Source organism: Struthio camelus, chromosome 3 (genome assembly GCF_040807025.1).
Source record: "Struthio camelus isolate bStrCam1 chromosome 3, bStrCam1.hap1, whole genome shotgun sequence".
Lineage (NCBI taxonomy): Eukaryota > Metazoa > Chordata > Aves > Struthioniformes > Struthionidae > Struthio > Struthio camelus.
The window spans coordinates 116,050,901-116,077,245 of NC_090944.1; the positions used below are offsets into that span (position 1 = coordinate 116,050,901).

The 26,345-nt window shown below is 37.5% G+C and overlaps 1 protein-coding gene across 21 annotated transcripts in view; it reads right to left on the bottom strand.

Annotated features, from left to right (window-relative positions):
- The window catches only part of ESRRG (estrogen related receptor gamma), a 413,394-nt gene that overhangs the window by 116,361 nt on the left and 270,688 nt on the right, over positions 1-26,345 (bottom strand). For all 21 annotated transcript variants that reach the window (XM_009669000.2, XM_009669002.2, XM_068939849.1 and 18 more), the window contains 2 exons: positions 15,270-15,685; positions 2,326-2,442 (listed from right to left, as the gene is read on the bottom strand). In XM_009669000.2, the coding sequence (XP_009667295.1) occupies positions 2,326-2,442; positions 15,270-15,685 (533 nt within the window). The remainder of the gene's footprint in view (positions 1-2,325; positions 2,443-15,269; positions 15,686-26,345) is intronic.

Genomic DNA, 26,345 nt, shown 5'->3' on the forward strand with positions numbered 1-26,345 from the left:
GGCTGAAATAATTCCAGCTGTAAGTCCATACTAATCAATATAAATATATTTATATATTTACCAACTTACACATGTTAAGAAAAAAGTATACCATCTTTCCTCACATTTTGTGCATAAATGGTATTGTCAAATCCAAAGCAAAAAAAGTCATCTTCAGACTTCTCATAGGCAAAAAATAATGCCTGTCTCTGAAATACCCTCCCACTCTATCTATTCCAAATACAGCTCTACAAGTATTCTATGAACCAGTATGGTTTCAAAAGTTGAAGTAACCACTAAGGGGGCAAGAAAACAGAACTCCCTCGCAGGCCCTTTTAAGTTGTACTATCAGGTTATAGGTAAGTAATACCTGAAAGGAAGATAAGCCAGCCCTCTCATAGATATATAGATTCAGTAATTAAAAATAGCTAGAAATCTCAGCGTGTTTTGACAGAAAAACTCACATAAAGAGAGTGGAAGAACCATGATCTGCCAGTGAGTTGAGCCAACAAAGGAACCTAGATTTTGGCAATATATTTGATGTCCCTTGGAAGGAATTCATTATTTTGTTATTGCAGAATCTGCAGAAAAAATGTATGTAGATTTGGAGTAAACTATTTAAGTAATTCTGATCAAGAAAACTCTGTTGTGGGACTGATTTGCATCTATAGACAATGATTATTCATGCAAAAAATTCAATTCACAATGTGCATCTGAACTGTGTGCAGAATTACCATGATTCCACATGCAATTTTGGTAACTGAGATAATTATTCATTTGTAGAAGAGTCACTTAATTTCCTCAATCAGTCCCAGAAGCTGCACACAAACCAGATTTACAATATATATGTTAATGGATGAGCAATTGTGCCCCAAAATTTAAAAGGAAAGGTCTAAATCAGTTCACCTGTATACATTCTTGGAAGCACCGTTCCAACTAGTTGTTCAATATATCTGTATATGAGGTTACTAGTGACATGAGGTTTTAATTTATCAAAAACTGTGTTAAGCACAGTGTCTTTCAAAAGGTGCCATACCCAGACATTCCTTTCGTTCTACAGCTTATCTAAGCATTTCAATTAAACCTTTAAATAACTACTTTTAGTTGTTAACTGTAATAAGATTTTTGCAAGCAAGGAACCCTCCCATTACCACTGGAAGAGAGGGTCAAATCCTGCCGTTCTTACTGAGGCAAAATCCCATTGAATTTGACAGGAGTTTTGCTCAAGTAAGACTAAGGACAGCAGGATTTGGCTCACAGGATCATAGCCTGTGCCAAAGTAGTTGCACAGAACAAGGTTTATTCTTAGTAAGTATAATCCAATAAGAATATGTCTGTAGGTGCGTGATATGCCTAATTTATCCATCATCTCTCCACTGGTCTATGTTCTTGGATTTTACCTTGATAGATATACACCTAAACCTACTTTAAATACAATCAAACAATTTGCAAAGATCAGCCATCTACTAAAGCTGACTTTTTAAGCAGTGACAAAACAAAATTGCATAGGACTATTTTAGAGTGATTACTTAACACAGAGTATTATCCACCGGAGATGGTATTTAGAAAACATTACATTTTATTTTAAAAGGCTCTCTAGCTTGGAATTCATAACATGTATTTTATCCATAAAACTGGATAAAATACATACATATAAGAGTATATTTCTGCATATACATTAACAGCAATAAAAGTGCATGACAGGCAACAGAGATTAAAGGAATGACTTCTTTCTGTAGCACAGATGAATTATGTTCCAGTTGAGATAGTACTGTTCCTTGGAAACATTTTCTTTATTTATCTGTGATCCAAGACCTTTTACATACAGTTGATGAATTAAAACCCCCAGCATATACTTATAGTGAGGGGTAGGAGTTCTTATATATTTAAAAAAAAAAAGAGAGGGTCAGACTCTCCTGTCCTGCACGCCAATATTTACTCCAGTGTAGTTACAGTAACTTCAGTGCACGTACTCAAGAGTTACATTTGTTTAAGTCAGAAAGTGGATGAAGAATACAAGAAAGATACCTTGGAAAATTCATGATGCAAAAATGTTAAGGAAAATGAGAGAATTTTATCTGATGATTATTCTGTAAGTTACCAACTGAAGGAAACTGAATGCTGGGGCACATTCCATATGGGAAGAAATAGTCCAGAGAAAGTGAGCTCTATCCAGATACCTTGATTCTTCAGCTGACACTTAGACTGTCAGGAAGTGCAAGCATACATGAAGATTGCCTTTACAATAACTGGTAGGAATACTCACCGTTCTCTCTTCTTTCTTAATTGCCTTAAAATTGCTACATGTGTTTGCAGAGAGATACGTATTGACTTGATCAGTCTTACCTTCTTTCAGCATGCCAACTTTCAAACACTTCATGAAGCGGCAAGCTTGGCAGGACTTGCGTCTGCGCTTTGTGATTTCACATTCATTTGTTGCTGGGCAGCTATATTCTATGTTACCTGTAACAGAATATAAAGAAAGAATGAGGTTACCAGAATCACTTACTAATCAATACAATCAATATACAAAGTTCCAGTTGTAGTTGCTCTTATGTTTAATTTTGGAACATACAAACAGTATACAATGCTATAGAAAATAAATGCCCTTAAAGTAGAAACAAAGAGTCAGTCAAAGAAAAAGATTTTTCACCTTTTCTTTTTTTTAATTTAGACAGCTATACATAAAAATACAAATGTGCAATTAATGTGGGTCTGTAGCTGGCTCTCTACATAGCCCCAAGCAAAAGCCTCCATGCAGATTATTCCTGTCTGGAGGAAGAGGAGATTTTGTTATTCGTTGTCTGTACTGAAATACGTGGCTTAGGCGCCTAACTCAAGAACTCCTCTCTTCCTTTTTTCACCAATTTCATCAGCCTTTCTTTATACGAAATATAAAAAGACGACCATCTTGCTTTATTGCATCATCAACAGAAAACAGTGCTGTGGAGCTTCTTCCTCCAGAAGAGCAGGCACAGCATAGCTGAAAGGGCTTAACAGCATTTTTATTACCACATCTTGCACATCCTACAACTCCTAGGTCAAATCTGCTAGCCAGGGCATCTCTCCTTCTGCCTGCACTGAACACAGAATCCGTGTACTGAGGAGCATCGGAAATAGGATCATCCTTAGCAAGTTGTCAGAAGGATAAAAACTGAGGGAGATGCTTGCTGCTGTCTCTCCCAATCCTCCTTAAGGCCTAGAACAAGACAGATCCTTCAATGTGAGCTCGCCAGGGCATAGTAGCATCTCCAGTTTTTACTTAGTACATATAATTTATCCCCTAATATAAGAAAAAAACTGAAATATAACGGGAAAAATACATATGAATAATTTTATTTACATGTTTAAAAATATATCTTTTGGAATCCAAGCCCAAAAGACAGAATGGTCTGTCCTCTTTTGCTCTAGTACCACAGAATTTTTCAAAAAAAGCTTAGCTCAGCTTATTCATCTGTCTAGCTATGTATCCTATTGCTCACGACTACATTCAGTATGACAGACTTTGCAGTAGTCAGAAGTTTTACAAGGAAACTGACTTTTAAATAAAGTATCTTCCCCATCAGCCTGTCACATCTTGCTTTAAAGGTATTTCGTTACTTTCTAACCCTTTCCCCCTGTGATTAAGTGCATTAGTATCTTAATGAAAATGCATTCTGTTTATTGCCCTCTTGGGAAGCAAGAGGTCATCGCACCAAATGCATAAATTGTCATCAGAGACAGTCCGAGCATAATTGCAATTTTGCTGCTCCATGCTTGCTGCACTCAGGGTCCGTCAAAGTCCCCAGAAACATGCGCAGGTTCTAATAATTAGCATAGAGTCTGCCTGGGACCATAGCATTGATGAAATATTTCAGAGTTAATCACACTTTGTAAACACTGATTTATATTGACTACCTTTCTCCAGACTGATGTCTCCTCATTAAATATCACATTAGTGGATTGCAGGATTGCACAAAGACTCAAATACTCAGCAATTGCTAATTCAACAGGAAGTAATACTTAAACCACTTATATCTACTGAAAATTGGTTAAGTATTTATGATAAAGAAGGCCTACATGGTGCAGTGTATGTTCTGCCAATAAAGCCAACACACTTTGCACAACCCTTTCAGGCCCTTGCAGGCTTTACTGCTTTTAAACATTGTTGCATGACTGAATTAGCAATGCTGGCAAGTAAAGCGGATCTTGGCATGTCTGAATGCTAACAGTTCTTCTCGATAAAACTTACAACTTCAATTTAGTCGTCCTCTTCTCCCTTCCTTATCTCCTGAGAAAATGCTATGTAAGAAATTGGGGGATATGCCTGGTAGGAGAGTTCCTACACAGACCTCCTTTCTGATACATATTAATGAGGTTAGGAACTAATACTTTTGGAGCAATGGGTAGGAAAGGATGGCAAGGACAAGCTTAAACGAAGACTCACGTTATCTTCTCATACTGTAGCGAGGCTTCTCAGAGAGGCACAACCAACATACAGGGAGGCCTTCAAAACCTTTCATACATTTTAACTAATTATATCACATCATACCACAGTAATATATGCATCACCATCTGCATTAAAAAAAAAAAAAAAGGAACCAGAAGAGTGAAATGTTTTGTAAAAGGTTAAAGATGATCTTGATCAAAAATAAATTTGAGACTAAGACACGGAACTTCAAGTGGCAAAGCTCTGTATTCAGGCAAGCAGAACACTCACACTATAGCCAGAACCCTTGTGCAAAGGTACAGACAACAAAGGTACAGATGCTGACACCAAAGAGTGGTATTCAAAACAATAAACACACAGGGAAGGTTGCTTAATTTTCCTGAGCAGGCTGTTTAATCCACACCTTGAAATATGGATTCATATTCATATTCATATTTCAATTTTGCTCAAAACTCTGTGAAACATGGCAATGGTCTACAGCCTGGAAGACATTATATGTGCAGCCAACTATTTTCTCCAAATGTTTGTCATCTAAAGAATTTTTAAATTATTATTCTAGTCACTTAGATCCCAGTAATTTAGCTTACATGAGGAATCTTTTCTTATCAGATTAGCCTGCTTTACTTTAATGATTTGTATTTTACAGCATAAGTTCTGTCTTTTTTTTGATGTTGGAAAATAAACTTCAGAAGATGTTGGAAAGAGTTCCTCCAATGAAGTCAGTGGAGTTACAGTACTGAGGATTATTGTTGCAACAAAGATCCGCATCTTACCAATGGCCACATTTGGCTCCCTGAAAGTGAAAAGCATTTTAGAATATGGTAGAGAACAGGAATTCAATGAAACTAAAATTTTGCCTCCACTTCACACCCATGTGCAGTATTTTATCAAACACCCACATGGATAGACTTCTCCACACTTCTGTCAGTGAGCTTTCCCTGAAAAACCTCTCTGGATTTTGCAGTGGGCATGTAAATGAATGTACATCGTACTAAAAATGTGCTGTACCTAGCATTCAAAATATTTGTGGACCTATTTTGGTAAAAATTTAAATTTTCTGCACCTTATAGATTTTAAAAGCTGTCATAACTTCTTATATGCTTCTACATAAAGAAGCAGAAATCATTTTAAAAGATCTAGGTATCTACACAGTTTGATAGTTACACTACGTATGTGTAAGAGTCTGAGTTCCATGGAGTATTTCAGTAAGATGGATTTAGAAGGAAACTGCACCATTTACTTGCTTCCTGCATGGTGCTAGAAGCTGAAACTGAGCAACTAGTAAGAGGATAACTTGAGTTTTCCCAGTCCTGTCAACAGTTGGAGAGGTTGCTGTGTTACACAATGAACAAAATCAACATGGCAGCTCCTGAGTCTTTAAACTGGACTGACAAGAATGACAGAGCAATTTATAATATCTCCTGGCTGGTTTTCAGGAAGGACTGGGCTCCGATTACTTATTTCAGAGTCTTTTATACAATTAGTTTGCAGGCAATATAATTTTCTCACTTACTCCTTAATAGAATCTTGCAGCTAGCTGGCTGATAGAATAACAGCACATATGCAAAACTCCTGCCTGAAGTGCCAGGGGACAATTTGTATATTCCTTTCAGTGGCGTAATGGTCTTTTACAGTTTGGCAGTTAAAGGGCTGAGTAATGTAAATTAGTATGACGTTTGAAAATAAAAATATATGTCAAATCTTCACTCCCCACACATTGCCCTGTGCTATAAAAACACAATGGGATTTATGCCAGCTTGAGTCTCTTTTCTTTCCTCATATACTGAGGAAAGTTTATATTAAAACATCTGGTTTTTTCCTGTTAATTGGTTAAATTGTATTAACTAGGCTGAAAGATGAAAAAATCTCTCTAACACATATGGTCTATCAAGAACAATTTACTCACTAAAAATAATAATGCCATTTGAACTATCAAGTGCGAGACAGCAAGTAAACTGCTAAAACTTACAGCACATAGGTTGTCCCTCTGCTTTTAGATGCTTTGAACTGTAGGATCTTTACAAAGAGCTCAAGGATAACAGGCCAAGTTGCCATTTTTTTCATTTCACAGATGAGGCTTGGAGGTTATTTCAATAAAATGTGGGGTCACAGTAAAATTTAAATGATACAGTGACAAATTTGGGGGATTTACAGGCCAGGCAACTGACTGGACTTAGCTGAGATTTTTGGGACCATTGTGGCCGTTGCTCGCGTGGAAATGAGAGCAAGATGAATCAACAATTTTGGACTCTCAAAGGAACCGAAGATCAGGAGTTAGAACCGTGAAAAGAAAACGCTGCTGAAAGCACAGGGCCTTATGAACGGACATCCTATCACACATGAAGTTATTGTCATTAACAGTTAAAACTTTAGAACCTGACAGATACCAAGAGAGCAAAGTAGCTCTAGAAACTGCCTCCAATCTGTGGGATAGGCTGAAACAAGAGTCTCTTCTAGAAATACTGACAAGAGTAGTAGCTGCAGACAGCAGCGCTTAGCGGAAGCTTTATTTCCCTTTTCACACTGTGATATTTGATATTATAATACAAAAGAGGTAAAAGGATTGCTACGGGCTGTTGGATATGTATATGTTAAGAAAATTTTTGGACAAGTAAAGGGGAAGAAGATGACTGAGATTCTTGATGAAAATCTGTTTAGGAGTAGCTATCCACCTCTTAGAAGAGCAGAAAGAATGCTAAAGATATCAGTGGTGAAATTTTTTACTGTATGGGAAAGCAGATACAGAAGTAAAAAAGAGAGAGGTATTAAGTATTCTAGGTAATGATTCTATGCTACAACCAGCTCATGGTACAGCTACATACCAGCTGTATTCCTCTATTTATGTTCAGTAATGCTCTATTTCTCTCCCAAAGTTTCTCATTGAATTTCTGTAATCTAATACCTCCTTTTATAAAAATTTTGCATTTAAAAAGTAAATTTTCCCTCTATTCTTAGTAGAGGCTCCTGCATCACTGGATTTAAGTCTTTCTGTTATTAACTCTTACCCTCGCTATCATCTTAAAGACCTATTTTCCTGGGATCATGGAATCAAAGGAATAGGCCTGCTTTTCTGTGAACTTTGTCATATGGGAAACGAGTCTGGAAAACAAGAGGTAGTGATAAGTACAGTATAACAAGGCAGGCCTTCTGAGAATAGAGAATGAGCCTTAGAAAGAGAGACAGCAGAATGTAAGTCAACACAGAGAGTGAATAACATTATGTTAGGTGATGCCATGACAGATAATCCAACCAGTACAGAATACAACACTTACAGAGAAATTGAGGAAGAGCAAGTACTGCTGGAAGTAAAGAATAATAGGCTAACTGAGGAAAAGATGGATAGAGAAAAAGCCCCAGATGGATTAAAAAAATGTATTTGATGGTTTTAGGCCTTAGCAAAACTGAACTGAGGAAAGTAAAAACTCTCTCTCAGGTTAAATTTAAAACAATCTCCTAAACTTTTTCCCCTACTTTGCAGTTTGAACTCTGCTGAATCTAAGCATGAATAAATATTTTCATAGGTAAAAGTATGCAAATTGGTAGGGTTTCAGAAATGGGATCAGACTGGAATGAGGTTGCACTTGAACGTAACCCAACCCAGTTTTGGCTGACAAATCCGTAAACGGATTCACCTAATACTGTAGATAGCTCTATGAATTATAGATCTATGAATTCTGCCACCTGTCATCTGCAGCTGATTAAGCCTGAAGTTGACGGTATTCACAATTTTTCACCTCGATGATTTCAGGAACAGCATTGCACATGCACAGCTAGAGACCATTTAAAAATTTGGTCTCTAAAAGCCTCTTCATTCAAAAACTCAAAAAAATTTTAAGATGATTGAGTCATATAGGAAAGCTTATGCGTTTGCCTTTAATGCTTATGTTTCTTTTTCTCTTAATAATAAACTCAGGAGAGACGGTCAGTTTTTAAATAGCTCTATAGTTCAAGATGGTATTTGACAGAGAACATAGCCAGCTTAAAAGTACTGTATTTTAAATTAAAAGAAACCACTGTGTTAAGTTGCTTAAAAGAAGCCAGTGAGTATACTGTGTTATTGATTTACAATATACTTAGAACTTCTAAAATGTATTTTTTATTGCCTTTTCTTTTATTCCTAGAAAGCAAAGTGAACGGAGATTTAAAATGAAAACGTAAAGGTGATGTTGGTTGTCTCAGTGCATGATGCATTTGCACCTCAGGCTCTCGCTTTAGGTAGATGGGTCTCCAACATCATCAAAAACACCACAATTGTCACTGTGAGACAGTTGTTAGAGGGTACTGAATGACACCTGCAAGGGCCCTAGGAACTGCGATTGCCACTGGAGTCAACTTACATACCTTCAATGGGAGCGAAGGGCATTTAGGTCCTCTTTAGAGATATTCAACCCCTTGAAGACACAAATAGAACTGATCCTTTGCCTGGGAGTCACTGAAGAGTTGTCCAAATCAGGATCAGACAGACCGAACTATCTGCCAAAGATTCCTACTGATACTCTCTCCAGATCAATTTTAACTCATCCTATCAAGCTAGCACAGGGATTTGTCATTGTTTGTCTATGAATACACAGAATAGCTCAGTTTCTAGAGCTGTCAACCTAACAACTTTCACAGTTGTAAAAAAAATCACTTGAAAAGTTATAGAAAGATTAAAACAAATCAATTGCTAGGTGAGACCTCACATGCCTCTAGTTTCAATCTAGGCAGAGCTTCAGAGGCGATTTGGACACTTTCGAAATTTGTTTAAAACAAAGAACCAGATGGAACTCTAATGGCATTGATACATACCACTATACCCATTACTATTAGTAAACTACATGTCTTTCTTTTATTTTATTTCTTTTTTTTTTTTTGAGGGTTTCTGATGGGTTTGAAACAGCCATGTGGAAATCAGGATCCTCATTCCTATTTTCTCATAATCTCAATGCAGCATATAATTTACAAGGCTGTAAAGAAAGCAGAGATAATAAATACAATAGAACCATCAGTACACTGTTAAACATATTTCTGGTTCTCAGATTTCAGCACGATTATATTTTATTGTCTCATCTTGTTTGGCTGCCATAGATGCACAATGACGTTACGATAGGACGAAAAGACACGTGGGAAGGAATTAAAAATACTTGTTCACTAGTTTGGTTGGCCCATAGGCACAGAGAAATCAGGGAGAAAGGGAAGAAATCTATCACTGCTTGCTTAAAATATTCTTTCAAAGAAACGCTGATCCACACTTTCACTTATACAAGGAAGGTGAATGATTTAATCAGGTAATGATGGATTCAGGTGACATTTAGCGTTAGGTTCACTGGAGAGCTGCCATCTTTGCAGCAGAGCCAAGGTTCACAGACTATTGCACCAGGATGCTAGCCTCCAGCCTACCTTTCTATAAAAACCGTAATCCTAGCTATCAGTAAAGATGCTGAAAAGCCATAAAGTCTTACTTAATTTGCTTTCATTTCCTCCACAAAAATGATGTTCAGTATTATTACAGGAGTCAGCTCTGGGAGGTATAAATTAACCTTTGGAAGCCACTTTGGTCACATGCAACTTCGAATCAAACTTTATGTTGCCCATTTAAAATGTCACCTTATCTGAATTTACATAGCTAGTTCTAAGTTTCCTGATTAAAACCTGCTGATTAAAAAAAAAAGTATTTACTGTAAAGTGTTTGTAGATTTACAGATCAAATTGGCTCAGTAAAGGGTAAACACTGTAAAGACGGTTGAAAAACCTGAATGCTAAAGGGATTAAGAACAACTCTGAACAACGAAAAAGGTGAACAAAGAACTCTTAGACAGCAGCAGTATCATCTAGCTCATAGTTTGAGCAGGCTTTGAACACCTCAGGAACTATGTTCCCGCGGAATTGTAGAGTTGAAGGCTCTCAGGTCATCATCAGAAAATGACATGGCAAACTTGCTCTAGTTTGTAAGAGAAAGGTGACCAAAAAGGCAAAAACTATTTCCAGATGGAATGTTTCTTATTTGCCTTAGGAGATCCAGACAGGGACTGAACCTCTCAGGGTTAAAACACTTAAATGGGACAACGAAAGTGTGACTGTAGGGCTTCTCACTACCTATGCTTCATCCAGCCTGTGTATACACAGAAGATTGTTGTCTTAATAATGTTCATCCAGCAGTTTTCATTAGAAAATAAACATACAAACAAAAAGAAGTCCTAGAACTATACAGGCTATTACAACTGCAAAACATTTTAGCTTTTGTAGGATAAATTCAAATACTGTCCAAAGAAATATTAAATAAGCTGTGACGCCCTTACACCAAAGCTTATTAGGAAGGCAGTACATCAATACCTGGGCTTTTCACCTTCCCTTTTCATGTTAGTTTGAAGACAATAATCCTGAAGGGTTTCAAGGAAGGAAGAAGTTGTCTAGATGTCAGTCATTATTTTTATGCCTTTATTTAGCCTTGAGATATCAAGGCTAAAATAAAACAAAATAGTAAAATGGTTTTTGAATCTGTAAGTCCCATCATCCTTCCACTGAAAGCAAGAATACTACTGCAATCCACCCACTTGCAGAAATGTTTAAGTTAGAGATAGAGAATAATTATATATTATAAATCTAAAATGTGTGCTTGCTAGGCTTTGTAACTGAGCAAATAAAAATATTGATGAATTTATTTACATGAAATATTCACTATAAAACGTATAGTAAGTACACGAGGTCAGTGTTAAACACAAGTCTTTGTACCCAGAGGACAACAGAAAAACCTTATTTTCTCTCGTTCTTTTAATGAAAGCTTTGAGTTTTCAAGATAATACAGAGCACAGCAAAAACTGTGGAGAGACCCTAAAAATCAATGGACCTGTAACTATTTTTAGCCCGTGCTATTTTCTACTGTCCCTGATGTTAAGCCAGTTTTTTTGGGAGATTTGGCTGCGTATGTGTTTCTGTGAGACATTTGCAATCAGCCATCATGTAAATTATCCCAGAAGCAAACTGAGAGCTGCAGCTGAGCGAGTACTAGGCTGAGCAGAGAGAACATCCAGTTCTCATCCCTCTCTCACAAAAGGGGGCAGAACGTCATTAGATTCTGTTACGACCTAAGAAGAAACTGATGCTGTATATTCAGCTGTGATTTTTTTTAACCAGATAATTTCTCATTTCTAGTGTTGTCTAATGTTACTGATTTTTTCAGAATCTATGCATGCTTTCTCCCTGCCCTAACTGTAAAGATTTCTGTGCCACATTAAAAAGACATATACATTCAGAATTAAACAATTTTTTTTCTTCTAATTTAGGAGAGGGTTCACTTAATTCCTTTACTTATAAGAAGCAAATTACCAGGGATTGCAAGAGGAAGGAAGAAGAGGAGGAACAGAAATCTTTCAGAGAGAAAGGGACATTTTTTAGTCTAAATTGCTGTCATCTGAAAGGGAATTATAATTTCCATTACACGAAAAACAGGTGTACACTCAACATTAGAGTGAAATTCACCTTGTGTGAGGGGCTATTGATGCACATCGCTTCTGATGGGGCTCATGATGCACTTCACTTCTGTTTTACGTAAGTTGCCAGTGGTGCACAGACACCGTGCTGGCTCTCTGAACAGATGAGTGTGGATTTCACCTACTGAGATCTGAAAAGGTTCCTTTGAAATGGAAAGAATGGAAAAAATCCCATTGACTTAGTCGAAAGTACATCAGGCCTGACACGAACACGAGATTTGCTTCCTAATCTAACTTCATCAGCTCAGCCTTGCTCCTAAGGAAGTCAATGGCAGTTTTGCCTGACTTCAATGAGAGTAACATTTACGTTCTGTAAGTTTGAGCTAATCTAGTAGTTTATGAATGACAGACAAGAAAGCTTTGAAAAGTCAAACATGTTCTTTTTTACTGAATCTATAATTAATTACCCATCAGAGCTAAATTACTAGCATCTGAATGAACCAATTCTTTTACCTGAGATCAGTGATTCTTGCATGCATAGTTCCAATATTTGGCTCTTGAAGCACTCTGGTTCACTACTCTGTATCTTTATATTTCTTGGTTTATTAGTGCTTTCTAAGACAGCACTTATTCTGTAATCAGCTTGTTTTAAAGACAAGCAGAGAAAGAATATCATACGAACCAGGAAGTGAAAAATCGTATAGGGAAGAATGACCTTTACAAACACTAGGGCTAAAGCCCATCATTTATAGCAAACAAAACTCAGGAGAATGCAAAACTCACTTCACGCAAGCTCAAAGCAGAATTCGCCAATTCAAGACACAAGGAGTACTTTTTTCTTATATACTTCTTGTCACACACAATGGTGTACGGTTTGTCACAGCGTGTCACAGCAAAGTGACTAGCTTCCATTACTTTGGGTGGTATTTGAAAACTCTTAAACCTGTGTCAACCAGTACGATTACTGAAAAATTGCCACGACATCGCAACGGTAACACACTGCCTACTCTTTCTTCATTACTGCTTTTCCATTCAATGCTTAGTTTTACCTCACTGCCTTTTTTTTTTTTTTTGTCTTTACAGCACTGTCACCTGCTGATGCAGCTAGTGCTCTAACCCTACCGAGAGCTGCCAGTTTTAACTTGAGCTGTGTGGCCAAGTCCAGGTTGCTAATCTGAAGAATGATGCCTCTGTCTTGTCCTTCCATGCCTAGAAACTTTCAGTCTGTGACGTGGTGTAAAATTGCAGGCTATTACTGCCAGAAGTCAAAACGTTATTCAGTTAAAGTTTTTGTGGCATTTTTTCATGCTGAAAATAAAACTAAAACAATTTTGCATCAATTCAGTTCTGTAGGTTATCTGTTGCATAGTAATTAAATAGCATTTATAAAAACAAAATCATGCTAGGTGAAGTTTGGCAACCACAAAATATGTATTGCTTTACTGGAAATGTTTTTTGAGCTTTTCTGAAAATGTTCTTGAAGGTCAAATCAAATTACCTTCCCCAAAGAACCTCAGTTCGTACAAAATGGAGGCTTGAAATGAGCATACTGCTTTTGCATGTGCAGCCATTTTACATGAGCCCAGGCCAGCTAGGAATCTTCACAGGTATGTTTATTTACAGGTTGCAAACCTTCTCACATTGAATTCCATTATAACAACTGAAGCCCAGTGCTTCTTTTTAGTAGTTATATCATCATAAAATGCATACTTCATGCTAGTGGAAGTCTCAAATCAAGGAACTTTTAGGTACCTACTTAATTATACACTTAGATTCAACAGAACCTAAGTGGCTGCTGCCATAAGGATAGTTTCCTGATTCAGAAACGTATTTACTTAATTTTGGATGCCACCACAATTATACAGGATTATACAGGTGTCTCCCTCGGAGTTGTGAAAACCCAGTAATATTAATTCTTAATAATCATCTGACATCCACAGAGCTAAAGGTAGTGTTCTGTCATTCTGGGCCAACACACCTCATCCAAGAAAAACCTGCACCTGATTGTACAGAGAAAACTTTTAATTGATTTCAACGGTTTTCTATGAACTGTACCTGCATTATTCTGCCTTAAAGCCATAATTCTTTGCTCTAGAAGGAACTGGAAAGTTTAGCATAAGTGTAAATAACAGCCTTTCCGGTAAAAGGGATGAGAGAGACCACAATTGCTCTAAAGTCCACTGGCCACCAGCAAATTGTAGATGCGCCACCAGTGAGCATCCTCCAGAAGGTTTTATATGTTTACAGCAATCAAGCATAGGAAATCAAACAGATGGAGAGAAGAAAAAAAACAACTTTCGGCAATGGCTAGATAACATTCATTATTTTTCCTCATTAATTTTACATTAAACATGGAATTACTATATTTAAGAAACCATGACCAAATTTTTCAACTTGAGGGTTATGTGAAGTTATGAACTGAAACCAACCTTAAGCTCCTTAGTACACGTGATTTTATAAAAGAAAATCATACCTCCATATCGCATTGCCTTTCCTGAGAATTCCAGGTGCTTAATGTCTATCAAAATCAAGTAGGTTTTATTGAGGAGCTTAAATTTGGACTTAGCAGACTAAGTTTAGACTCGGAAGTTTGAATTTAATTTACTGTGACACTATATTCCTGTAAAGGCCAAGCTCGGCCTCATGTTCTTTAAAAAAAGCACCTTCAATTTCACTTGATAGGATGATTTCTAAATGGAAGGAGATGGTTATTTTGTCTCGGTTGGTTCTGTGGCTAGAACAAGTGATCATGCAAACTATCCCATTCATACTAATTTATGCCAAAATACATGGTATAATTGCAACTGATAGCAAGAACAGATTAGTAGTTTAAAGTACTGGGCATAGACCAAAACCTGCTAACTTACCTTCCTTCAGATGTGATATGACAGATATTTGGTGAACCTGGTTAAGGCCATGCTGTGACATAGGGGTGAAAGGCCACTTGCTAATCCACTGATGTGCACAAAACATTACAGCATTATGTTTTGTTCCATTTTTAAATGGATTAGAGCTTAACAAAAATTAACTGGATTTCTCTAACTGTTTAAGTATAGTAGGGGTGTAGCTAAGTGCAAAATAAAAGCACCATCCCTGTGTGCTACAGGGTGTGTTCAACAGGTATCCATGATAGCCTTCAGAAAATAATCAGTTTTCTTAGCAGCAATCAATTACAAGAATCCATGAGGAACTCGTACAGAAAACGAATCTGAATGTGTGCTGGATAGCTCAGTGCTTTCTCTATCTTTGATACACAAAAGAGACAGCGGGCCTAACGGACAAACAGAACTCCCAGAGAGGCCCAGCATGGCTTTTTCATGAGTAATGTCTGTAGGACTGGACGCTATAAAGAAGGAAAAGATAGAGCTCGAAGCTGTAACAGGATTTAGCCAAGAACTGTATTATTTCACTTTGAACAAAAGAAAGAAAAAAAAGTCCAATGAATAACCAACCTTGAATCGTCCTCTTGAAGAAAGCCTTGCATGCCTCGCAGGAAGCCACTCCATAGTGGTACCCTGATGCAATGTCACCACACACCAAACACAGTCTTTTGGGCATCGAGTTCAGCATATATTCACACTTGGTCTGTGAATCTTCAGCAATGGTACTGGAGCAGTCATCATACCGTTTCCTGACTGGCCCGTTTCCCCCAAGCCCCGTGGCCGAAGGGTAGAGGGGAGGCGAGTCCAGCCCGTTCTGATGTCCATTCATGGTGGAACTGTAGCTCCCGCTGGCGTCGGAGGAGCCACCGGGGCTGTGATGGTTGATGCTGTCCGTCAGAGAGGCAGGGCTCGACGGTTCCGTCTTGATGTACGACGAACAGCTAGAATCAATGTGTCGATCTTTGCTTGACATTCTGCAGAGAAGCCTGTAGCAGCGAGAGAGAGAAAGAGGAATCCATGTATTAAAGACAGTGCTCTTTAAGGCTGCTCTGGAAGGGTTAGGGACTGCACATCATTCATTCATTAGTCAATACCTCTTGTTCTACATGAAGGTAATCAGCATAAGGGCATGACAGAGCTTTATCAAAGCTCCAGACAGGCAGTAAACAAAAACTTTAAAGAGGCCAAATCCTTCTCTTCTCCCCTCCACCTGCCCTCTACGTTGTGTGTCAATTTCAAATCAACTCTTCAGTTCTGAAATTGCCGTCTAGTGAGTCAAAAAATTAAAAAAAAATTATTTGATTACTAGACTATTTAATTTCTTCCTTTTTGCACCAGCACTTTATTTCCATTAATTTTATCATTACCAGAAATAAATAATTCCAAGTCTGAACACATAAACGTTCTGCTCTGTAACTAATATTTGTCAGCACACTTCAATAAAACATACATCCATCATCTATCGATCTGATCCAAATTGAGGAATAAGTCTCCCATGAACTTTTTTTTTCTTTATTAATATTGTTTTATTATACACAGCTATTTAGCAATGGAGTAACACATTAGCTGAGGATTCCGACCAATAATTAAGGCTGGACTCCAATTTCACAAAATCTAAGTGAAATGATTCATCAGCTCTGGCTGCAATTACTTTCTAGCCATTATCCTCAGACTAACCAGTAATAACTATGCCAGCATCCCATATATCTACAGCTCTATAGGATCTGACATTTCACGTGTTCCACTCTCAGTTTAAAAAAAAATATATTAGAGGAATTTTTAGATAGAAGTTCTGTCTTTCAGAAGGTGAGATTCTGCCTTATTTCTTGGTTCTCACCTTTTTCAGAATTAAACATCTGAAACAAAACCATAAAACATTTGATCTGACAAATTAGTGCTTTCTACAGGAAAAAAAATCTTGTCTATTCTGTCCCTGATTTTTTTTCTTATTTTTAAATGTATTTTGCAGAGAATAGAAGACAAAGATAATAATTGGAAAGCTCTGAATCAGACACTATCTTCCTTTTCTGCAGCCATGATTTTGAGACCACAGTAGCAAATGGCCTACCCAGCATTTTCCTGACAGTACTCTCAGGAGCTGCCAATGTGCAGATGACAGTTATGATCATTTCTCTAGGAGTATTTTCAGCAGAAATGCAACCACACCATAAGGCCACCCACCTGGAGCTATAGATTCATGTTTTCAAAGCAAATATAATTTGATTGACTTCAAGAAACTTTCTAAAGTCAGTTTTGAGATCTTACCTTCACTCGCTCACGTTTTTGTGTTAACTAAACTCAGTTTGAGCTTCAAGCTCCGCAGCCAAATTTGCCAATGCAAAATTTACATAAATCCAGAAACATGGCTTCATGTCTAGTGAAAGTAACTGAGATCAAAACCTGCCTTTACTACAAGTGCCTGCTTAGGATTAGATTTTCCCTCAGCTCAGTGCCCATGGATCTTGGTTAGGACCTCTCAATTGTTGTGAATTTTACTGTAAAATACTACTGAAAACAAACTACATGTGACTTTGGAAAACAGCCAGACTGATGTGCAGAAATATTACCCTCCAAATTTAAAATCAGTATTTATTTGGGCAATGGAGGGAGCAAGCTAACTGGTGTCAGCAAATAAACCAAGGAAATGGGAAGGTTAAAGCCACTGAAGTATCTTATTACATTGGACCACCTGCTTGTGTTGTCCTTTCCTCAAGAACTGGAGGGGGGGAAAATCCCCTTGCCAGCCTGCAGCCTGCAGCAGCACGTGCCTTCTCTTCTGCATCTGCTGCCTTGTAGCCGTCACTGTTAATGAGTGCTGTAATTAATAGATAGCTCTCTCTTGTCTCTCTAGTTGCACTCAGGGCTAAGCACTTTTCTCAAGTCAACGTTTGAAAGAAAGCGGGTCGGCACTGACTTACAGCAGCTCTGCGAATTCCTTTTAATTTAGAGCACTTACACCACCACTCCACTTATTACCTTATAATTACTGGACTGCTCTCACATACATTATGATCTTAGACTCGAGTTAGAAGTTATTAGGGTACTAAAACATGGTGTCTCTGCCTTTCCCTCTCGCTCTCTCTCTTTCTCCCCTTCTCTTTCTTGGACACTTAATTTTATACATCTGTAACTCTTTCACACTCTATCAACTTACTTTTAATATTATTTTTCTGTACACTAACAATGAAGTCTTTTTATTGAATAAACAGGATCTGGTCTTCTTTTCACCTCCCTTCTGTTGAGATTCCATAAGTAAAGTCTCAACATATAGCAGTAGGTGTCCACTGTCTTCACTCTATCATATCCAGCTTGATGGCACATTTTTTTCTGTAAGACTCCCACTGCTGATTTTTTTTTTTTGTAATCTGTGGAATAATGAGCTGTGCTGTCACTCTTCCATTCCCAGAACAATCATTTGCAATTAATTAGTTGCCCAAATGCATGCTGTTTCAGCCAGTGCAAAAGTGGATTTCTCCTACTCCAAGCTGTCAGAACCAAAATACAATCTCCGTTCTACAAGCCTTAGGATCTGATTACCAGCATTGTTCAGGCAAACGCCAGTCTGATGATGCATCTGAAGGAGCAGTTTCTAGTACTAACCAAGATTCATCTGCTTTTGGCCACCGCGTCAACAGTATGAACTAGTTTGGAGCGTGCTGGCAAAGCACAAGTTCAGCTAAAACATTAACCACTTCAAGGAAGAGAAAACAACAGCTCCTGATTCCAAGGATAAAAACTTGCTCAATTGCCCAAAGAAAGCGAACCAGAGAAAGGGCTGTGTACTGGCTGTGGGTGAGCAGCAGACACACTGCTTTCATTCCTTCATTACAGTGTCACATCTGAACGAAAGTAACTCAAGAACCATCTTATAGCGATGGCAGGTTGGGCCAGCATCAAATTATTACGCTGAACATTTGGAATAATGCCTAAGCTACATCTCTGTAAAATCCCTCCCTCAGTTCCCTCCTAATTACTACTTAGCTCGTTACACTGAAGAATTCCTAGACACCATTGCATTATATTCTAAAACTACAGCTTAATTCTCTCTTCCTCTCTGTGTCTGAAATTCTACAGCTCTATTATTCAAGCCTGAAATATTCACAACTATCTATAAATTCAATTGTCAGCCAGTGGGTTTTATTCTAGACCTCACTTCAATCTAAAATTAGAGGCACTAAAATTCACATTAACTCTAAGAGGAATGTAGTGAATAAGACTTTATTTCAAAAGAACACCTTTTTGTCAGAAAGAGCTATTTTCGAGATGATGGCTTTATCGGCATTCAAAGAGAATAAGCCCAATTCCACATTGTGCTGTTAATGCAAAATTTTCAGGTCACACTGGATTAATAAAAATCTAAATTTAGTTAAGGTTTATGAATAGAAATAACATGTGTCATATAAAAATGTACAGTATTTATTTTAAAGCCTTAGTGAGGTTGTTTTTTTTCTTTACTATATTTTAAGTCAAATAAATGGCAGTTCCATTGGTGGTGGGTTGTTCTCAGGGTAAGTTTTCTAACAGCCGGAAGCTCTGAGATGTTCTTTCCTTTCAGTAACTACCGAGAAAGTAACTACTTAGTTCTAAAAGCATTTCTATGCCCATGTACAAGAGGGACTGCATACGGTAGTGCAAACTTAATAATATGCAGCATATACCACAACTCTTCACATCTCTACTAAACTTACTTCACAACTCCTTCATCTAAATAAGACTTGAAACCAGTCACTGCTGGCACAAACATACAGTGACAGAACACTTCAAAATGCAACTCCTCCTTTAAAAATGGTCTTAAAAACAATAGTGAATAAATTGTATGCTATGTGCTTATGAAAGGTTGAATATATTATGAATTTATTAATGCAATCACATTCCTCTTTCCATCTACCTGCCACATTACTAATGATATTGATGGTGCTGACACTGGCTAAATCAGTGTCAATAATACAAGTGCAGTTCAAAAATTAACTGCATCTGATTACTGTTTCTAAGGCCTTAGAAAAGAAAGCCTTCCCTTTCAAGCCACTGGGAGCTTTTTATATTTTGTCCTTGCATACAATTGGTTCAGAATGTTACTTTTTCCTTACCTCCCTTATTACTAATACCTAAAGGAGATTAAAAAAGCATGCAGATACTTCATAATCCTTGAGCACACTTCATGGTCTCTTTGCAAGTAGGCAAAGTTCTGCTCACAGCATCATTCACTGTTTCAGTGGAGCTGCACTAGTGGTTTCAGTGGGAGTAGCAATTAGTCAAAATAATTAGAGTGAGCACCTTTATTTTAGACCAACATAAATTCCACTTTTACCATGTCTGCTCATGAAGTTTTCAATTCTTCTGTCTTCTTGAACGGGAGACTTCTCTACCGCCATAAATGCCAGAATAGTTTGCTTTCAGGTGACATTTGTAATGGCAGCTACTATGTGGGAGCATCAGCAAGGCAGGTATTACTATACCTACATACACACTTCGTATGTTAACAGCGCCATCCATCTGATTTTTTTCCAATATCTTCCCTTAATTCACATGGATGTAGACCAAAAACCTCCTAACTTGTTATCCTATTTTTAGCTATGAAAACCAATGCATAAAAGAAAGCCTTGGTCTACACTGCACAGAAAGTCTGTGGCAGAGCCCGGAACAGAATATAGTTCCTTCCTTTGACCACAAAGACTATATTTCCTCTCAAATACTGTCCTTTTTCAAATTTTCAAATATTGAAAGTATTTTCAAATACTTTCAGTATAATTTCACAGGTCTGCACCAAAATCAATGGACAGAAAACTGTGAAGCATGTTCCAATGATTTCCCATACTGTGTTTCTCTCAGTGTAAGAAGTAAAAATATTTGTGTGGAAAGAAATAAAAATGTTGTTTCTTGCACGGACTACCCAAGATACCTCAAGACTCTCACCAGGTCCTGTTACAGAGCTGAGTTACAATTTCAGCTGAGCTACCTTACATGGAGCATTTTTTTCTGCTTCAGCTAATTGCACTCCAGTAAAGTGGCAAAATGTGAATCACTTAGTAGGGAAATGGGCACCAGCTGCTATTGTCAGAGAATGGAGATGCCAAAGAAAAGGAAAGCAACTGAATGAAGTGTCATGTCAGAAATCAACGGTGCAACGTGTGATTTGAGAAAACATGACTACTTTACAGAGACAGGGTGTCATTATGGCATCACAGTAATACGATGCTTTGACAACTGCTGGGTCTAACATATCATCATTGCATTAAGGTGCACTGGCTTAGTTGGGGGAAGGAACAGAAAGGATTTCTTCTTTTAATAAGAAATATTTTAAGGTCTGCTTGGTTAACCTAGCAGTTGAGACCATTAATTGCAAAGTAAGTATTTCCAATCCTGTCCCATATATGCACATACAAAACCGTTATTATGAATTAGGTCTGTATTAATAAACACTCATGTACAACCACGTAGTAAAGAGTGCTCTGTACAAAACAGAATAGCTATAGTTTTCTATATTCATTTATTTTACTTTTGACAAATGTTGACTGTTTCATTATTTTTTCTGTTCTCTTCTTTTATTTTTTCTTGACATCTTCACCACTTCACCATGGTCAGGGCAAGCGATGCAAGCCAATGGCCTCTTCCAGAGCAGCTGTCATAGCCACTAGCAGTCGGAACAGAAGAAGCTATGCTTGAAGCCATCATGTTGCTACCAGCAATGGCCTGAGTTAACTGATCATTTACAACAGAGGATCAAGTTCCCCAAACAGTTATTACTGGTCTATACGCAATTTACTAAGCCCTGCTGAAGCACACAAAGCAGTAGAAAACCGAACTACTGTACATTGCTTTTTAGTTTAACAAAACAAAACAAGCCATTAGCTGAGCCCCTCCACATTTGCACCTTAGAGGCTGTAATTAGATTGGTTCCTACCTTGCTTTTAACAAGCAAAGTTTTCCAGTGACTGCCTTGCAACAACTGTATGCCCTCCAAAATGAGAGGAAATTATTTTAACCTTTCTCCTCTGCATACACATATTCATTATTGCTTCCTTTTCTGCTCCAAGTTGATTCCCTGTGCTTCCTGGTTGATAAACTTTGTTAACAAGAAGGAAATGATCCTGAGATACCCCAATGTGTTGCAAATTATGACTGCTGACAGCTTCTACATTTAAGGATTATATCTGATGCAACAAAGCATACTAGTGTAATTTATCTTTAGCTCATTTCCTTGGACCTATTTCAACTGAGGGTGAGCATCTCTTGTTTATAGCTCTAAATACTGTAAGTGAGCAACTGGCAAATCAATAAAACTGTTAAATACATAATAATACTGTGTAATTACTTACATGATGTTTTGCATAATTAACTGTCTGAGGTGTTCTTTGATATAATGGATACTCACAGAGTATGGAATAACCTATAAGCCTATAAAATATACACTGTTTATATGAACAGAAATTATGTTTAAAACTTTCATTCTAATAATCCAAATCAGTCTTTGGCACTACATGACAGAACGCCTTCCTTTCCTGCCAAGTCCAAATCAATTCTTATGGCGTTACTCTATAACTAACGTGATATTTCACTGATGATGACTATTACCCTGATTACTTGGAAGTAATGCAGTAATAACAAAAATATACTTAAACAAACTACTGCTATTTAATCAATATTATTGAGACAAACTAAGTGTTTTAATAAGTCTGTACAGATGCACTAATGTAGGTTTAATTAAATGTATCCTTAGACACGCACAAGCTCTGCAGCCTACTGATCCTATGTTTTGACAAACCGTAACATAACTCTTGGAATCACATTTCAGTTCAAAATCTGAAGCAATTATAGCCAAAAATTTACATCTTTTGTTACTACAAAATGATTGCTCTTTACATCAGGTACTCTTATGGGAACAAAAGGTCAATGGGGAAGAATACTGAAGACCTTGCACCTTTGAACCAAAACTCCAGACATCTGAACAGATGCCAGCCCTCAGTAACACAGTTGTCCAGTACATTAAATACATGTCACTAAAACACAACATATAAAAATCTCCAACTGAAAAGGAATAAATAAAGCTGATATAAAAAAATAAATCGCAAAACTGCCCTTTGCTAGCGCATACATGTATGCAACAACTGTCCTATCAGCTGTGTTGTACACTGCTACTAACAGGCCACTACTGCAGAAACCTTCCTGCCAGAAAGACTTGCCTACTTCTCTAGATTTTTATGCCTTTCAAATAGCTATATAGATCAAAAATGTATTGTATGCTCTGACAGTTCAGTTTTCAAATACTCAAAAGAAAGGCAAATACTGAAGAGAAGGGAATACAACAAGTGGATGACAGCTTAAACAAAAATCACTCTGGAATGCATGAAAATCTTATATAAAAGGGATACATGACTTTGTATTTTTGCATATAATATATTATGGTTCCGATATAACTTAAACCTCAGTAAGTAGTTCAAACTCTTGCTTGATTTTTAGTTTTTTTTTTTTCTCCTGTGTTTCAAACACTTATACACAGTAAGAACATCGTTGTTTGAACTTACTTACTGGTATCGATAGAATGTGGGGCTTTTGACTTATCTTCTTGTTTACCGGCTTGAAGCCCAACGTTACAGATTTTTATTGAAGCGCTACTCACAAGCCTCAAGAGAGTCAGCATTTGGAGAGCTGTACAAACTTACATTAAAAGATTCTCCATGTCCAAACAGTTTTAGTGGAAAGACTGAAATGTGACTATTAGAATGAGGGCCAAGCCTCATCATATGAAAATCAGTACATCGAGCAGGAAAAGCAGTATTTTATTACACTTTATTTTCAAACTGTAGACTAACACGTCTCATGTCACATGTTGGAAGACAGTGAAAACTCTGGTTAAGAAGCCAGGTGTTTTTCTGTGATGGAACATCATTTTAGTTGAGGCTATACTCTACTGGTGTCAGGTGGAGACCACCTGATCTCTCTAGCCTCCAGAGGATATGGTAAAGCATCAAGGAGTCTTCTGTTTTATTAACTGTGAGGATTCGCTTTTATTCAGAGAAATCAACTTAAATAGCGAAAATAAATCAAATGCTGTATTTAGGTACTTCAAGGGAGAAATATACAAAACTTCAAAAATAACTAAAGATTTATTCAACAGCATAACACACTTTCTAAAGAGGGAATATTCTGAAATGTTTACAGCATCAATAGCACTTACTTGGACCAGCTAGAAAGTCAGTTCTACAGATCAGAGACATAGCTGTTCATCACTTTTGAAAAGGAAAAAGAAGAAATTGCCTTCCATCTCAAGATGGAGTCAAAGTTTTTATCATCAGTTTCCACAATTTATATCAGCAAATTTCTTCCATCTCTGAAAGGCAGAATGTAGGTGTATGCACACTGTGTACCTGTACCTGTCTCATTACCCAATTCCCTCAGTGACTTTCTATAGATTTACTACAAAAGAAATATAATTTGTTAGCCAGTTAAATTGCAGGAACAATTAGAAGGAACATACCAGAAATAGTATCAGAAAATGAGCGTCTTAAAACTCAGGACTAGGAGTTTAAAACCCAAGAGATCCTTCCCCCACCCCTCAACTCAGGTAGTTCCCGAGTGTGTCTTTCTCATCTCCCAACCACAAACCATCAGCTTTTAATCCCCCCATAATACACATACACACCCTCCAGCAACTGAAAAACTACTTGGTGAGTTGGAAAATGACGTTTTCCTGCAATCAGTGTTTAAGTGAATGTTTGTCCCAGTGTGTTACACCATGCTGTCAGCTAGCAGCAGGGAGCCGTTGAGTTGTTACTACATTTGATTTGACTGCCAGTAGGAAGCTTTATTTCTACCAACTGTTAGTTGCCAGCTCTCAGAATCTTCTCTTACTTTCAGAGTTGTTGTTTTTTGGTTTCTTTTTGTTTTTTAAATATCGTCTATTATTTTTCTCTTTCACTCTGAAGACTCTTAGCACAGGGGAGAAGAATCTCCGTATCACTCCATAGCACAGCTGCCAGTCCCCTTACGCTGGCTGCCTTATCTGCAAGAAAGTAATTGCATTAAGGCATCTGTAACTTGGTCCTGACACACATCACATTAGAAAAGGGATTTTTACATCTGGACACAGGAATGAGAGATGCAAGAGATGGGTATTACATAAGCAAGCCGAAGTAGTGGTATTTTAGTCTGATCTTTTCTGAAAAATGTGGGATTAGAGGCTGCAGGTACAGGCATGGGAAGATTACCTGGGTGGGTTTTCCTTGCAAGGAAAGCATATCTTATCCAGATCTTTACACACTTCCCAGATACAGTTTTTGGTAGTTTTTTTTTTTTGTTTATTATGCATGCACACTCTGAAAGGTTTCTCCTGTGTCAAACAAGATTCTATAACTTTAACAGTTGTTTATAACGCTTCCTCTTCCTACATAATGATGATTTTGATAATTAAGATCTAATTAAAATAGATTTGACAACAACTTCCAGCAACAAAAAGCATCTTTAGAAAAATGAAAGCATACGTGTGAATGGTGTAGGGAGGTGGGGGGGGAGGGGAGAAAAAAACATTCCTGTGAGACAAGCTGAGAACTCAGCCTGAATGGAAAAGTAATTAACACTAAAGAGCTAAAACTGTAATTAAAGAAAATTTCATTAAAGGGAGGCAGGTGATTCCCCTTCTCTAAATATGACAAGGTGCTGTATAAAAATAAAACAGCAGCCCGTTTCAGTGAGTGGAGCAGGAAAGCCATGTCTTTAACCAGATCAAATTCTCGAAATTGGCTGTCAAGACGGGATTGTTGTGATTTATACCCGTCTATCAAGCGCATGAAAGAGAGAGACAGGAGAGGAAAAGAGGCAAGCTGCTGTCGCTTCCATTCGCAAAGCACCTTTTATTTCCACAGCACCATCTGTTACCAAATCTAATTCACATTCCCTCCTAATCTGGTTTAGTTTCGTAATACTAATTCTTCCACTACTCTTATGAACATGGCTCAATAAAAAGCTTTGGTTCTGCGTTGGTAAGAAATTGAATATTATACAGTTAAGGTTCTGGTGACTTAAGTGAAGCATGCTGTCCATTAAAATGCGCTCCTGGTAAAGGGATTTGTTTCCAGTCAGTGCAGAGATACGGAATTGCTCACAACTGAGAAAATCATGGAGAGATGGATAGGGAGAGGGGAAGGGAGAAGAGGAAAAGAAGGGGGGGGGGAACAAAAAAAACCAACCGATGACAGGAAAGTAGGCCGGGGACATGAAAGCAGAGGTTGTCATAAAATACAATTGTTGTCAAGTTCAGTCACTTTCAGTACCGGCTCTAAAATCACTTTGTCACGGTTTCATATCGAAAGCTTGAAACTAATTTTTTTAAGGAAAGTGAAAGGAGTGAAATGTACGATTCTACATAGCAGAAAGTATTTCTTTTAAATTATGAGATGCAAATGCACATAAGAAACTAAAAACATACGAACAAAAATTCAACACTGTTTAAAAAACAGCCTCGCAAATGCTTGTATTTCAGTAAATGCCATGGTATAACTCTTAGCTGTGGGATGAGGGCACAAATCCCAATTACTTTGCTTAGCAAGAACGTAAAGGGCCAGGCCTTTCCCACAGCTAAGTATGTTCAGAAAAGCAGTCTGATTTACAAAGTCTAGAGGTGATTGAGCTTTCCTCTTGGTTAAGGCAGAG